This window comes from Meriones unguiculatus, chromosome 2 (assembly GCF_030254825.1).
Source record: "Meriones unguiculatus strain TT.TT164.6M chromosome 2, Bangor_MerUng_6.1, whole genome shotgun sequence".
Taxonomy (NCBI): Eukaryota; Metazoa; Chordata; class Mammalia; order Rodentia; family Muridae; genus Meriones; species Meriones unguiculatus.
In genome coordinates, this window is record NC_083350.1 from 133,198,599 (window position 1) to 133,215,311 (window position 16,713).

Consider the following 16,713-nt stretch of genomic DNA (forward strand, 5'->3'; position numbering starts at 1 on the left):
GCAATTGGGATAGTAGTAAGGGCTGGTAGTTGATGGGTTCTCGGCATGAGCCCAGTGTTAGTGAAGCCCATGCACAGTCTCCCTCAATCTGCACCACAACACATACTCCATAGCAAACCTAAGTACTTCATTACAAATATAATCCCCAGAGGTTACATGATGTGTCTAGTAAGTGTCATCGTCGGAATTTACTCAAATCTCACAGCTATGCTAGAATACTCTAGTTCATGGCTCAAAACTTAACCAACATTTGTTTAACTATTGCCAATGATAATCAATATAGAGGTGGTTACCATTTTATTTTATTTTAAATAACACAATATACATTAAAAAAAAACTTAACCAAATATATCAAACCTCACAGACACATGAACATGTGCAAGGTTTAAATTTACCTGGAAGTAGTTTGCTGTGACATGATTCTGAGATATAGGGAAGAACTCGGGTCCATGAGATAAAGGAACAAGGTTAATTAAGGTGAATCATGCTTTCATGTCATTCTTTGAGGAAAAGTTTTTCGGCAGGCAAGTTATTGAGAAACTCTGGAGAGCTAATCCACAAGACTCATAACACCGAGCACATGAAATGCATTTCCCCGTGGGCAAGGAGGGGAGGAACTGCTGCCTGTGCCATGTGTTTCTCTGAACACTGAGGACTACAATTGTGTTTTGATGTTAATCCAACAACTGATGTTTCTTGTTGTGAAGCTCTCTATGAAAATGTGAGTGACAGTGTAAATCTTTCTAAATTGGACTGAACGCTCTTTAAAAGGCTGGCGTTTTAAAATACCGTTACAAAGCCTCTGAACAAGATGATTCCACAATAAAGCCCCTCCCTGCAGTGACCTATTTGGTATGAAAGATGAATATGAAGCTATGTTAAAATCAAATCTGCACATCTGCTGCATTGTGTGTGAGTACTTTACATGTTTAGAAACAATTACCTCTAACGCTTTGATGTCCTCATAAGCAAACTGCACAGTTGGAACTCCAAGATGGTTGATGAAATAATCAGCATCACCTTGTATCTGTACAGAGCTGACATTGGTTCCTGGGCACTGAGCTCTTCTTAAACAGTTGACCTTAGTTTTCTGAAAAACATAATTTCAATATTGTTAACATAGACTCATGGTGCCCAAATAAGTTATAAGTCAGTGTCACTCAAAATGTGGTTCAAGGACCAGAGAACCAATCTATGTCAGTGAGATACATGTTTAAAATGCACAATAATAGGCTTCATCATGTAATAATGTCCTGAATCAGGGTACTCTGGACTTCACAGACACATGAACAATGTGTCTAATTAGAGAGGTCTAAAGGGACCATTTGGAGGTAGAGGGAGGAATCTGTTTTCCATTTCTTGTGTATGATTCCAATGCTCATAGTAATATGATTAGCATCAAGGCAAATGAAGGTGACTCCTATCCCTAGGCACTAGGCAGGTGCACACACACACACACACACACACACGTTATTAAAGCACTGTTGAAATCTGAAATCACTGCTAGAGTTCATAATAATTTTTAACTTTATATTGTCAGCCCCTTGACCTTCATTTTTCATGTAAATAAGCAAACGTGTTGTGGATTGAGACATTTGACTCCTTAATTAGCAGCTATTGTACTCTTGCTCTCTTGCAGCCTGAAATACTTTAAGCAAAATGTCTATAAGTCAAATTGCCAGCTGGATTAGCCTAGGCCAGCACCAGTCATGTTGAAAGCTCCAAGATGCCTCCAGACAACTATGCAAAAGGTGAAAGCTGGTTGTCCAGGCACTCCAAAGCACAGCCTCAGCTAGTGCTGTTACAGACCGTCTATGGCAAACTTTCAAGCACAAGCTTCAAAGAATCATTTCCACCTTTACCACAGATGGGCCTGTTTCCCTGGTGCAAGGATGACTATGACTGGTACTGAAACAAGAGTCAGTGATTGGTTCAAACTACTAACCTTAGTGACTATGATTGATGTTATGTGATGATGCTGTAACTGGCCCAGGCTAGTACTTATGATTGGTCCAAACGCTCCCCATTACTATCAGGATGCTGATCTGGAAGACATTCTCCTGAGCTGTGTCTCTCCTAAGTTACTTAGGTCCGTTAGTTTTCTCCAGTAGTCTTGTCTTGACTATTTTTAGTAATATGAGCTAAGATGAGATCATGAGAAAAAATAATGGATCAGAAATAGCAAGAAATATTAGGAGAGGTGGTGATAGACTATACAGTGGCTGCTGGTAATATGAAATGGCATTTGTTTCAGCTTGCCAGGAAGATGCAGTAATGCTGACCACAGACCTGATCCCAGGGGCTCACATACTGCGTGGCAATCTGTGGATCTGGTGACAATGTGCAAGGCTCCAGAATACCTCAGCTTCTATACAGTACCATGTTTCCAAGCATCAGGCTCCAGCTTCAAACTCAACGTCAGCAAACTATTGTTTGACTACTGAATATCCAGTTGGAGATAACGTTTGGACACCAGCATTCTATCTCCAGCAATCCCTGTGCCTGAATGGCACTGACTACTAGGTTTCCTTCTCTAGCACCTTATAGTCTTTTATAAGTTCTCTTCCACTTCTTTCCGTTATTTCAGCTTTCTTTGTCTTTCTCTGCCTTCCCACCCATGCCACTGTGAATGTGTTCCAGTAGCTAGTCTCTTGTTTCTTCTTACAGCAGCTAAAGGGAAAGCTTGGGTTATCTGTCGCTGGTGCATTGTATCTGAAATCTGTTTAGAATATTATTCTTTCAAAGAATAGTTCCGTGTAGAGGGTAGTAGCTAGCTGCTACTGTGAGATAGATCCTATTGGCTATACCTGAGCTACCTCATCATCTAAAAACAAAGAACATACACGTGTAAGGGAGCCTAACCCTAACCTTCCACAGCTCGATGCTGAGAAGCAACCCTGGGAAGCGGTGGTGGAGAACAGATGGCTAGACACTGACAAACTAAAAGAACAATGTGCGGGAAGCTCAGTTACTGTTACAGCAGAAAAGCACATAAGTAGACCTTCTGAGTTCAGCATAACACCTGAACTTAATAACAGTTAAACTAAGGTCAGCAGGTAACTCAACCTAAGGAACCATCTACTCATTATTCAGTGTGGTAGAGCCCAAGGCTTGGAAAATTTTGAAAGGACCCAGGCGAGCCCTCCATCTGTAGAGATCTTATTTCCCAGACTCCCAGGACATTTGAGGGACATCCATTAGCTAGGTCATTAGACATCGCCAGATACATCATCTGTAGACTATCAGGGGGTGAAAGGACCCGCCTAGCTCTCAGAAAGCCAAACTAAGCATGTCCTATTACCCAACAAAAGAGAATCTACTATACTGAAGACAGCTGTGGTAGACATCGGACACAACTACAATCCAGGATCAACAATAGCATGAGCCACAAGAGGACAGGAACTGACAGGGAACCCTGATCCTACACACACTCTACAGTCTTCACATTTCAAGACCCTTGAACATTGCTCCAATATTTCTGTCTTTTTTGTTCCTTTCTCCTCTTTCTTCTCCTTATAGCTCTGCTGTGTCCTTTCTACTCTAATTTTAGCAGTATTTTTACTTTATCGTGTTTTTAAAAATGTATTTTCAGTATTAGATCACCCTAATTTAATTTTCTTACTATTATTTTTATTTAATTTCAAAATTTTCAATATTCATTATATATATATGTATATATATATATTAGCATGCATCAATTATTTTTCTAAAATTTCTCGGTCAACCTCCAGTTGATATACACACTCATGAGTGAGAATGAGAGACATTGAAAGCTTCTGTGACAAACTCTCTCTGCTCCCTCCCTCCTCCAAAAAAAAGAAAAAAGAAACAGTACAGACATGAAAATGTTGTAGACTGTCCTTAAAAATTGTAATAAAGATGCTGAAGTGCAGCTCTTCACAGCTGATGTCTTCTGGTGTGTGTGGGTTAGAGATTAAATTTTCTTTAAGGGGACAGTCACTAGAAACTTTGAACTTGTGCCAATATATATGGGCAAGGCAAACTGGATTAAGTGGAGTTTTTATTTGTTTGTTTGTTTGGTTTGGTTTGTTTATCTTTTTGTTTCTTGTTTTTGTTTTTTGCTTGGGTGGGGAGGTAGAGCTCAAGGGTGAGGCAAGGACAGGAGGTTAGACCTGAGAGAAATGGGAAGGGTCAGTGACTTGGGTGCATTGTATAAATTTCCCTAATAATAATAAATAAAGATATTATGTTGGGGGAAAAAGCAAAATAAGGTGACATAACTTGTGCCAACGCAGGGACTCCTCAATTGTGAGTTCAACAGGGTAAAATAATTGGTGAAGATTTCAACAGTGCAATAGTAAAAAATGATAAAACACCTCAAAGAGGATACAAACAAGGAAATGAATTCAAAGCAGGCTGTGGATAGAACAGGAAAATCTCAGAAAGGTAGGTGAATAAAGGAGCAATAGACCCAAAGAATTCAACAGCATGGAAGAACATTTTTGGAAATAAAAAATATTCAGCATCTGTTTTGATACACTGCTAGGTAGAATCTTTCAGGGGCCCTCTGTGGTAGGTTCCTGTCCTGTTACTTGTTTACTCCTATATCCAATGTCCATCCCATTTGTCTTTCTAAATGAGGATTGATCATCTTACCCCGGGGTCCTCATTCTTGTCTGTCTTCCTTAGGTGTACATATTTTAGTATATTTATCTTATCTTATAGGTCTACATAAGTGAGTATATACCATGTGAGTCTTTCTGTTTCTGGGATACCTCACTCAGGATGATCTTTTCTAGATCCCACCATTTGCCTACAAATTTCATGATTTCCTTGTTTTTAATTGCTGAGTAGTATTCCATTGTGTAAAAGTACAGATGCCCTCCCTTCCCCTTCTTCACGCATGTCCCTCCCCAAGTCCACTGATAGGGGAGGTCCTCCTCTCCTTCCTTCTAATCTTAGTCTATCAGATCACATCAGGAGTGGCTGCATTGTCATTTTCTGTGGCCTGGTAAGGCTGCTCCCCCCTAGGGGGAGGTGATCAAAGAGCAGGGCAATCAGATTATGCCAGAGGCAGTCCCTCTTCCCATTACTATGGAACCCACTTGGACACTAAACTGCCATGGGCTACATCTGTGCAGGGGTTTTAGGTTATCTCCATGCCTGGTACTTAGTTGGAGTATGAGTCTCTGGGAAGACCCTTGGTATTCAAATTTTCTGGTTCTGTTGCTTTCCTTGTGGAGTTCCTGTCCTCTCCAGATCTTACTATTTCCCACTTCTTGCATAAGATTCCATGTACTCTGTCCAATAGTTGGCCATAAGTCAATCTGGGACCGGGAGGGGAGAAGGGAGGAGCTTATGGGGCGATACAAAGTGAATAAAGTGTAATTAATAAAATTAAATTAAATTAAAAAAAGAAGTAAGAATAGATTTAGATAAGGTTTTTAGACTGTAAAATAGTGAATCTGCTAACTTTGTGACAAATACTAAACTAAATTCTTTCCAAGCTTCACCATAATTAATCCATATGAACTTCACTTGCTTGTTTGTTTAACTAGCTGGTGTTTTTTATTTTTTTTAATTATGACAAACATGAAAAATATTTTTAGAGTAATTATGGGGAATATATAAATGTATGTATTAAATAAAGTCTCTAATTACAAAAAAGAATGTACAGATACTGAGACTCATAACCAAACCTTGGGCAAAGTGCAGGGAATCATATGGAAGAAGAGGGAGTTAGTATGACCTGCAGAGGACAGGAGCTCCACAAGGACCAAATATATCTGGACACAGGGGTCTTTAATAAGACTGTTTCTCCAAGGAAGGACCATGAACATATATAATATAGAACCTCTGCCCAGATGTAACCCATCACAACTCAGTATCCAAGTGGGTTCCCTAGTTAGGGGAACAGGAACTGTCTCTGACATGAATTCAAAGGCTGACTCTTTGACCTCCCCCTCCTCCTTGAGGGAGGAACAGCCTTGCTAGGCCACAGAGGAGGACACTGTAGCTAGTCCTGAAGAGACCTGATAAGCTAGGATCAGATAGAAGGGGACTTAGAGAGGGGCAGGGAAGAGATGAAGGAAGGAGGGTGGGATTGTGAGGGAATGAGGGAGGGGGCTACAGCTGGGATACAAAGTAAATAAACTGTAACTAATATAAAAATTTAATTAAAAATAATTCAACGAATCAAATAGATATCAAATTGGAATGTATCACAGTATCACCAATTACCCTTGCCCAAACAGGAAAAAAAAAAAGTCAAAACTGTAGAAACAATTGAGAACCTAAAACATTCAAACATTAACAAAGAAAACAATGGAGAATGGCTACTACTCTATCCCAGCAGAGAGCTTTCCTAGTGTGGGTGAAGTCCTGTATGTGCTCCCCAATAGCACATAACCCATGGATGGTGGCACAGGCCTGTAATCCCAGCACTTAGGTGGTGGAGGGCAGATGATCAGAAGTCAAGACTATCCTAGGCTATGTAGGGAGTTTGAGGTCAGTCTAGGCACTATAGGTCCCTGCTCAAAAAATAAATAAATAAAAATTAATTAATTAAGAAATAAACATAAATAAAAAGCATACACAACCGATGCATCTATGATTAACATAACAAGAATTCATCAAATAATATCAGAACTTAGGTAAAAACTAAAGGCATACAGAAGCAACTCCATGAAATAATTATATGAAATTTCTCAAATACAGAGAAAGGAAAGGATACCTAAACACAACACACATTTAGAATCATATCTAGACATGATCAACTTTCCTTGAAATATTGTCCACAAATATCAAAAATACAAAGCAAACACCATTAAAGCTGTAAAGAAAAAACAAAACAAAACAAAACAAAACCCACCAACTAACCTGTAAATGTAAGCATGTCAGAATAATATAGATACCATATCACATAACCTTCAAACCCAAGAAAATATGAATGATATATTTCAAATCCTGTGAGTAAATATGTGCCAACCCAGACTGCTACATCCAGATGAGTCATCTCTTAAACTTGACAGAAAAACTACTCCAAGGCAAACAAACCTAAGGCAGTTCTTTACTACCAAGATAGCCGTTCAGGAGAAAAAATGACAGTCCCAATTGTGAGAACACAGGAAAGAGAACAATTCATGACAGTAACAGATGAGCAAGAGCTGGCAAGAAGTCCATCAAGTCCCAATATAAATACTGGAGAAAGAAAAGCAAAAATCCAACCAATTAGAACACAACATCAAAATTTTAGCCATTATTAAACAGCTCTTAACAATTACCTTGACTGTAAACAACCTAAATGTGCCAATAAACAACCAAACATCTATTGTCTAAAAGAAGAGGTCTTCAGTAGTGAAGAGCTCCAGAGAATGATAGTTAAATGATACAAAGTAATACATTAAAAAAAGAAGAAGCTCAAAGTTAGCGGGCCATTAGCTACTCTGATACAAGAAAGATAAAATTTGTAACAAATAAAACAGCTACATCTAGAGTAAAAAAATTAATCAAGAAGCTCCAACAAAGCCAGGGAGACAGCTCAGCAAGGGAACTTACTGTCAAGATTCTATACTACTTGGGGGAAGGAGAGTACTAACTCTGCAAGGGGTGCTCTGAATTCCATGTGTGAGTCATGGCATGTACACACCCACACACATAAACACATGTACACACACAAATAGAAAACTAAAGGTAAACACTTTTTCAGAAGAAGATCTAACAATTTTTCATAGGTATGTACTGTAGGTTATGTTTCTAATGTCATAAACAAATACGAAAAATATGAAAGGCCAGATACTTCCTATTACAATAAATATGCACAAGCATGTCCTCTCACATCTTTACATAGTTAATTCAAAGTAAAAAACAACAACAAAATCAAAAGTGTTAAATTATACCATAGACTAAATGGCTCTAATAAACTTCTATGGATAATTTCACCCACCAGTCTTCTAATATAAGATCTCAGCTGCCCAAAGGAAAATTCTCAAAAATAGAACACAGTCTGGCCACAAAGTAACTTTTAACAGACTAAGGTTTTGGAAAATCAGAGATGACAAAGGGAGATCTTTGATCAGATTCCAGTGAAATCCTGGGCTCATTTACTTTGAAAACTTATATTCAAAGGTACTGGACTACTGGACTATCTGGAAGAAACAGATTTATTCAAACACAGATACAATTTACCTAAGTTGTATCAGTAAGATACAACCATCAACAAAATCCATATGAAGGAATGAGACTGAAGTAGAAACAGCTCCTGCCCCCAGACACACAGACAAAGGCCAAAGACTAGATAGCTTTTTTTAAAAGACCTAATACCAATAGTCCTTAAATCGTTCTACACAGTGGAAAGAGAAAACAAATTGCCAGCCTCATTCTAAGAAGCTGTCATTGCCCTAAAACCAAAACCTGATAAAAACACAAACACAAATGACAACAAAACAAAACAAAAACATCACAAATGACTACACTGTTTTCACCTGAGTTGCAGGACTAATTTAACATGTATAAATCAGTAAATGTAAAACAACACATAAGTGGATTTAAGGACATAAACCACATGATGAACTTAGTAGATACAAAAAAAATGTCCTTTGACACAATTCAGTATCTGGGCCTCAAGAAATGCAGTTGTAGTCAGAATAATCCTCACTAAAAGCAGGACACTGGCTGGGCAACCTAGCATCCTCCTTTGACATGATGCAACTTTAAATTCTTTTAATGTATTCAATTAAAAAATGGTAACACTGGGTGTGTTAGCACACCTTTAATCCCAACTCTCATCTTGGGTAGCAATGAATTATTCCAGGATTTCAACTGTAGTTTCAAACACGTGCGTCACTACTAATCCGATTTTCTCAGGAATAAACAGAAAAGTCTCTGGAACAAAAATAAAATCTATTCAAATGGAAAGCCAGCATGTGTGTTTGTAAGTACAGCAGTGTTAAGTTTATAAGTACAGCTTAAGTTCATGTACAAATGTCTTGGCTGATGAAGCTCTTTTGAACGAAAAAAACAAGCGTGTTGTGAGGGTTGTACCACACACTGTCTTCAAGAACCACAACTTTCTCTTTCGTGCTCTTATTCCTGATCACATTCTTGATACCATTAGCCCCTACAGGTTTTATAACATCCTGGAACAACTGAAGTATGATGTTAAATATTTTCAAATTCATACTTCTTTTTTTAATTTATTTTTTATATTAATCACAGGTTATTTACTTTGTATCCCAGCCATAGCCTCCTCCCTCCTTCCCTCCCAATCTTACCCTCTCTCCTTCATCTTCTCCCTGCCCTATCCAAGTCCACTAATAGGGGAGGACCTCCTCCCCTTCCATCTGACCCTAGCTTGTCAAGTCTCTTCAGGCCTGGCTGCAATGTCTTCTTCTGTGGCCTAGCAAGGCTGCTCCTCCCTTGGGGGTGGGGAGGGGGGTCAAAGAGCTCGCTGTTGAGTTCATGTCAAAAATAGTCTCTGTTCCCCTTATTAGAGAACACATTTGGACACTGAGCTACCATGGGCTATATCCAAGCAGGGGTTCTAGGTTATATCCATACATGGTCCTTGGTTGGAGAAACAGTCTCATGAAAGATCCCTGTGCCCAGATATATTTGGTCCTTGTGGTGCTCCTGTACTTTCCAGGTCTTACTAATTCCCCCTTCTTTCATATTCATACTTCTAAAGTAAGAAAAGTGACAGGTCATGTCGTACATATCAGCTACTTTATAAAAACATTTGAATATTTCTTAGTGATCCAAATATTAATTTTTTTCTGGGAAATAATTTGTTTACCCCTAATGGATTATTTTTCCTAGTTGAACCTTTGTGCCACAGAGAGGAGATGTTTAGCTGTGGCTGACAACTGGTCCTCACACTCAGCCTGATTTAGCCCCTCAGTGTTACTGAATTGTGGCAGGTATTTTGAAATGTGTGAAGCCTGGGTTATTGTACTATTGCTTGCTGTTCATTTCTCCTAAATGCCTAATTAATGAAATTGGGCCACTATTTAAGCAATTTGCAACCCTATCAGTAGCACATCTATGTTTTTTCAAGACATCACTAATGAAAATATAATTTTGATTTAATTTCATTTTGCATATTTTACTCTCAAGGTCCCCCCTAAGTCTCAGATGTACTCTTTTAGATAGAAAGTGTTTCTCTCAAAAAAACTAAATTATATGGATCAAGAACTGACAATTCTAAAGTAAACATTATAGGGCTATTAAAGAAATAATATTTAAAATTTCTCTTTATTATTATTATTATTTATTACAATTTATTCACTTTGCATCCTGGCTGTATCCCCGTCCCTTATCTCCACTCAGTCCCACCTTTCCTCCCTCTTCTCCCTCCTATGCACCTCCCCTAGTCCACTGATAGGGGAGGTCCTCCTCCCCTGCTATCTGACCCTAGCCTATAGGGTCTCAACAGGGCTGGCTGCATGGTCTTCCTGACACAATGTGCTACTCATCACTTTAAAGTCTAGTCCATGACCGGAGATTTAGTTTAGTAGTGTTACAATAATGACTTCATGCCAAGCTCAACAGACAGGGACAACCAAAGAAAAAAAGGAAGGAAAGGAAGGAAGGAAGGAAGGAAGGAAGGAAGGAAGGAAGGAAGGAGGAAGGAAGATAAAAGGAAGGCAGTCAGGCAGGTAGGCAGGCATTCAGAAGCTAAGGCAAATTCATAGATTTGCAGCTAAGTCATATTTCTGCTAAGTTTATCTGGTTTTCTAAGCAGTACTTTAGTGTAGTATAGCTGATCCATACCAAATAATAGATTGGAATAGACTCAACCACACAATCACTAATATCTGAGAGCAGAGTAAAAAAAAAATGTTATTTTTTTTATTTCATTTTACTAGAAGTTAAGCACCATGGGAGAAGGAAGGTTGCTAACAAATTTGTGCAGGTCAATTAACTTTTTAAATTTATTTACAAGGCTGAGTAAATTCTTATTAAGTATTTTATCTAAGGGGTTCAAAATGATCTAGATTTAATGTTTTATAACAAGCATCTTCATTCCAGCTCATAAAATAAGCAAGTTCAGGCAACAACCGTGTCTGTCACTTGTTTAATTTCTCCGTGCAAGTCTGCTGAAGTCCTGAAATGACAGTACCATCCAAATACTCAAGAGCCACAGAACAAGAACCTCAGTAAATGAGCATATGTGAAACATATACAAATTAAAAATCAGCATTTATATTAATTGAGAAGTGGTACTAAGTCACACTGAAAAGTGTGTTTAAAGATTTTTAAATTTATATTTATGTATTCTTCCTTTACACATGCATATATTTTATTACACATCATTCTTGTTTTCCAACTTTTTCTCCCACATCTGCCACTCAACTTCCAGTCATCTTGATATCAAGATTGACACACATATGTGTGTGTGTGTTTGTACATACATATGTGTATATGTACACACACATATATATGTATATATATATAAGGAGAGGGAGAGAGAGGGGGAGGGCACCGGTGGACCAAAACCATGACAGCCTCTGAAAGGCTTTCATCTCAGGTGTAGTTTGCATTCTTGTTTTATCCTCTAAAACCACAAGGTGGGGAATACCACAGGGCTTACAGAATGTGCTTGGCAGTCAGCAGGCTGTTAAGGCCAGAGACTGATTGTTTCAGTAATTTTTCTAGGTTATTCTGTTCTATGAAGCAAGTGAAGTCACATTTGGCAAGTAGTCAGTACAGGCATTGCTTTAACTACATCCCTAAATAGATCAATAAATCAGAATCTGGTAATTGATCTGTCTACCTTATTCTACTTCGGTATCATATACTGAAACCTTGTAATACTGATCTGGTGGCTCACACCTGTACCTGCAGCACATGAACGAGTGAAGCACGAAGATCAGCACCACTGGGAAGCTGCTCCGAGGCACAGGGTGAGTTCTAAGCCAACCTGCATTACTGTGTAAAATCAGAAACAAATTTTAAATGCTTTTAAGGGACATATTTTTGTTTAACAGCTCAAGCGTTTTATTTCTCTTACATTCTGCTTTCCCTGCATTTGCTGGTCAAAGGAAATCTAACTTGACTGCTTGCATAAGCAAAGTACATTTAAAAGAAAAAGAATTACACTCTGTACATTAAATTCAAACTTTATTTTTTATTTCGGCCTTATCTTCTAACCTCAGTTGGGTCGAATGAATCCATCCCACTGGCTTACCTGGGGTTGTAGCATGGTGATTTTCCCACTGCAATCATCTTGCTCACCATAGTGTAGATAATTTCTCACTGCAAACACTATGTCAGTATTACCCATTATAGACTCTCTGGACCAACCTCCTTAGGCTACTGGAAGCCTGAATAAATAGCCCACTGCCAAGTCTACCTGTGAGGGTCATGTTAGATGCAATTATTATTTGAGGCAAGCAAGCCCTCACCCAGTCAAAGGAAGCTCTGAAGGGAGTGAGGAGGCTGGCTCTCCCAACAGGCAGAGGCGACCCTTGCCTGAGCACTGTTATGCATGTGCACCATGTCAGTCTTGACAGCAGCAACGGCACAGCAGAAACTGGGCAGATGAAAGAACGGAAACTGTCTTCCAGTGGGCCTGGGTGCTGAAAAGCAACCCAAGTTCAGCAAAAGGTCACTCAGGCTGAGGGTTGGTCACAGTATGGTTGGCCTGGGACTTCAACGGTAGAGAACAGACAGGCCTATGTCTAGTGATCTTTAATAAGAGTTAATCCCCTCCATTAGCGCCCCACCCTCATGACACAATTCCCTCCCTGTGGCGAAGGTACTACTTTCAACTCCTCCCACAGTGAGGATTCCATAGATAAGAGGGCAAGCAGGGATTTCTTTCTTTCTTTCTTTCTTTAGATTCCTTGCACTATCCTGGATGGTTCATCATCTGCCTAATAATTCCATTTGCTTCCCCCAGTTTAGCCACAAAATAAGAAGCTAGTGCCTCAGTTCCTATGCAAAATATCATTCGACCAGCAAAACAAAAGCAACAACAAAAAAATCCAAATTGTCTTTAAGATTAATATACTGGTTATCTCCTATATACAATGTCCATCCCATTTGTCTTTCTAAGTAAAGATTGATCTTACCCTGGGTCCTCTTTCTTTTATCTTCTTTAGGTGTATAGAAAAAACAAGTAACAGGACAGGAGCCTACCATAGAGGGCCTCTGAAACATTCTAGCTAGCAGTGTATCAAAGCAGATATTAAGACTCATAACCAAACCTTCAGCAGAGTGCAGGGAATCATATGAAAGAAGGGGGAGTTATTAAGACCTGGAGAGGACAGGAGCTCCACAAGGACCAAATATATCAGGGCACAGTGGTCTTTCATGAGACTGTTTCTCCAACATAGGACCATGGACGGATATAACCTAGAACCCCTGCTCAGATATAGCCCATGGTAGCTCAGTAACCAAGCAGGTTCTCTAGTAAGAGGAACAGGGACTATTTCTGACATGAACTCAACAGCGAGCTCTTTGACCCCCCCACCCCCAAGGGAGGAGCAACCTTGCTAGGCCACAGAAGAAGACATTGCAGCCAGTCCTGAAGAGACCAGATAAGCTAGGGTCAGACAGAAGGGGAAGAGGTCCTACCCTATCACTGGACTTGGAAAGGGGCAGGGAGGAGATGAAGGAGGGAGGGTAGGATTGGGAGGGAATGTGGGAGGGTGCTATGGCTGGGATATAAAGTAAATAACCTGTGATTAATATAAAAATATAAAAAAATGACTTTAGTTAAAATTATACAAAATTAATTAAATATACTATGATATTGATTGTGAAATGTTCTCATTACAATCCTCACTGTGTGAGGTAATACATATTGTTAATTATATATGTTAAGTCACTGTATAATACATATATTAAATGTGTGAAATAAACACATTTATTTTTCTTCTTTAAAATAAAAATGTATAAGCAAATATATATATATATATATATATATATACTGGATGATCACTACTCCAAAGTCTTTGTTCTTTGGAAGGTCCTCATGAATCTTGATACTGGTCATTCTCAAGCTAAGCCCATTTCACCTTGAGCTGCAAACTTAACCTATAAGAACAAATTCCAGAGCCTTACCTCAACACTGCTCTCAGATTACATCTAAGCGAAACTGAGTATTTACTGGAAAAACACAGCATCTCCCTTTACTGACCTCTCGTTACCACACCAGCTCCATGTACACTCCCCTGAATACTGTCCCCCAGGAACTCTAATGACCAGAACAGGATATAGATTTTATGTCTTTGTGAAGGATAACCAGTCTGGACTCGCATGCTGTTCCATGCTGAAGAACTGGCTGACATAACATAACTTTGGCTATTATTTCACCAGCCTTCTTGAGGTCTGTCTTAAATAGCTTCCCTAGCCTCACAGGCAGTGCTATTTTAAATAATATGGTGTCAGCACTTCCATGATAGATACCAGCTGCCAAGCATTTAAAAAAAAAAAATAGCTAAAAAAACCTAACTGTTTTTCGAATAAATACTGTCTTAGGCTGAAAATATTTTTAATGAAATATTTAAACAAAATTCTTTCTCCAGATGAAACAATTTAATAAACATTTGGAAGACTAACCCAGAAAGATGAAACAACTGTAACTGTTTTTCCATATTTAGATGTACCAACAGGATGTAGGGCAAAGTTTGCTGTTCTGTCTATGACCAGGGCAGCTGTATATCAGATAGGCCCTTTATGGTTTTTCTTAGAGGTAATTCATTTAATTTTAGGAGGACACGGGGAGAAAAGACTGGGGAAAAAATGCACAGTTAGCAGGCAGGAGGGCAAAGGAGGTAGACAGCATAGAACCCCATATTATCATTTCAAGCAAGTGAAGTGCTGAAAGTGATAAATCGTAGAGGAACGAACACCAATAGCAGGAACATGTCCATGTCTGACAAATGGACACATTGCCACACAAGTTTAAAGCCTCACACACAAAGAATGGCTAGCAGAGGAAGCTTCCCCAGAGGAAACCCAGCAGAGCCTGGCAGGCCGCTGTTTATCTAGGGAACATTCAAGGAACCCTATGCATGGGTTCACATGCTAATCTTAGCCCACACACAATGCCAGCCCTCACCCCTTGAGTTTCTTTATGTCATGCACAGGGACCACTCTCTTGTTATAATACAACCCAGTCTTTTGATCACGTCATTTATTAACATTATATACTTTCTTGTATTTTTTTCTTCTGTCATGTTTCTAAATGTAGAAAATCTGTTTTATCTCTTTTCCTGCTGTCTTTGTATAGGTTAGTAAAATAAAATAAGAAATACAAAGCCTTGTAATTGTGATATTAGTCCAGCAACCAGATTCTTTTGCACTAGGAAGAAATGGTAATAAAGAGGAAAGGGAAACATTGTAGACACTAAAAACTACATGGACTCTGTGCCAAAGATAATACTAGAATTTTGAGTTTGACTGAGTTAATTCTGTACATCAAAATAATTCTGGAAAATGTTCTCTTTTTCCCCCCAGCCTTCACTCAGATGTTATCCAGGTGTCACTGCAGACTGGTGACAGGAGATGGTTTGCATTTTTAAATAAAGTTTAATCTTTTCAGGTATGCATTTTAAAGAAAGCATCAATGCCTCTTTTTAAGAATGTTTATAATCATTTACCACCCTTCCAACAGCCTTGACCTTAGCAGATGGGAATAGATCTCCTAACATAAGAGGAAATGTGTCTTTTTATGAAGAAGTTGAAAGGAGTGCGTTAGACTGTGCAGGCAAAGCCTATGGAGTACCTACATAAGTGTTATGAACTAGCATTGCTGCTGAAGTTATCAATGCAAACAATATCTTCAGTATGTCTCTTTAATGTTGTTTTCCCTGTCTTTCAAGGTGTAGAATGTTCATCCTGGGAAAGCAAAGGCTTTTCATTGTAGTTTTCTCATTTAGATTATCATCCTCAAAACAGAAAGATTAACTCTAGAATGGGTTATAAATATTAAACTCGGTAAAATATAGTTACCTCTTGATTCTCAAGGCAAAAACAAGACTAGAACTTTTAAAGCTTTTCTTTGATAGCAGCTTATGTAAAACATAACCATACATACCTGGAAAATTACAGTGTAATCTCCCATATTCTTACTCATTATCAAAATCTTTCCTGTATTTGTGAATGTGTATACAAAAACACATATATAGTATTTCTCCTAAATGAAATTATATTTCCTTAATAATTAAATTGTTTTTTGGAAAAAAAATGAAAATAATTTCTAACATTATGTAATAAAAAGATTGAGAATCCCTGCAACAACATATAAACATTACAAGTTTCAATAAGATATAGATAGAAACCTGCTAAGTAAGCATGCTAAGAAAACTGGTGGAAAAAGCAAAAACCTTTAAAACTAAAACTAAAACAAACATACTTTCTGTATCCATACCTCAACTGAGGGGCATCTGGGCTGTTTCCAGCTTCTTGCTATTACAAATAAAACTGCTATAAACATGGTTGAGCTAATATCCTTATTGTGTACTTGTGCCTCTTTTAGATATATGCCTAGAAGTGGTATAGCTGGATCTTGAGGAAGCACTATTCCTAGTTGTCTGAGAAAGTGCCAGATTGATTTCCAGAGTGGTTGTACAAGTTTAAATTCCCACCAGCAGTGACAGAGGATTCTCCTTTCTCCACAACCTCTCCAGCATGTGCTGCCACTTGACTTTTTGATCTTAGCCATTCTGATGGGTGTAAGGTGAATACACAATGGAATATTACTCAGCAATAAAAAATGAGGAAATCATGAAATTTGCAGGTAAA

The 16,713-nt window shown here is 38.5% G+C and overlaps 1 protein-coding gene across 5 annotated transcripts in view; it reads right to left on the reverse strand.

The window, feature by feature from the left end:
* Positions 1-16,713, reverse strand: part of Naaladl2 (N-acetylated alpha-linked acidic dipeptidase like 2) — a 1,327,651-nt gene that overhangs the window by 246,442 nt on the left and 1,064,496 nt on the right. For all 5 annotated transcript variants that reach the window (XM_060378133.1, XM_060378134.1, XM_060378132.1 and 2 more), the window contains one exon: positions 944-1,090. In XM_060378133.1, the coding sequence (XP_060234116.1) occupies positions 944-1,090 (147 nt within the window). The remainder of the gene's footprint in view (positions 1-943; positions 1,091-16,713) is intronic.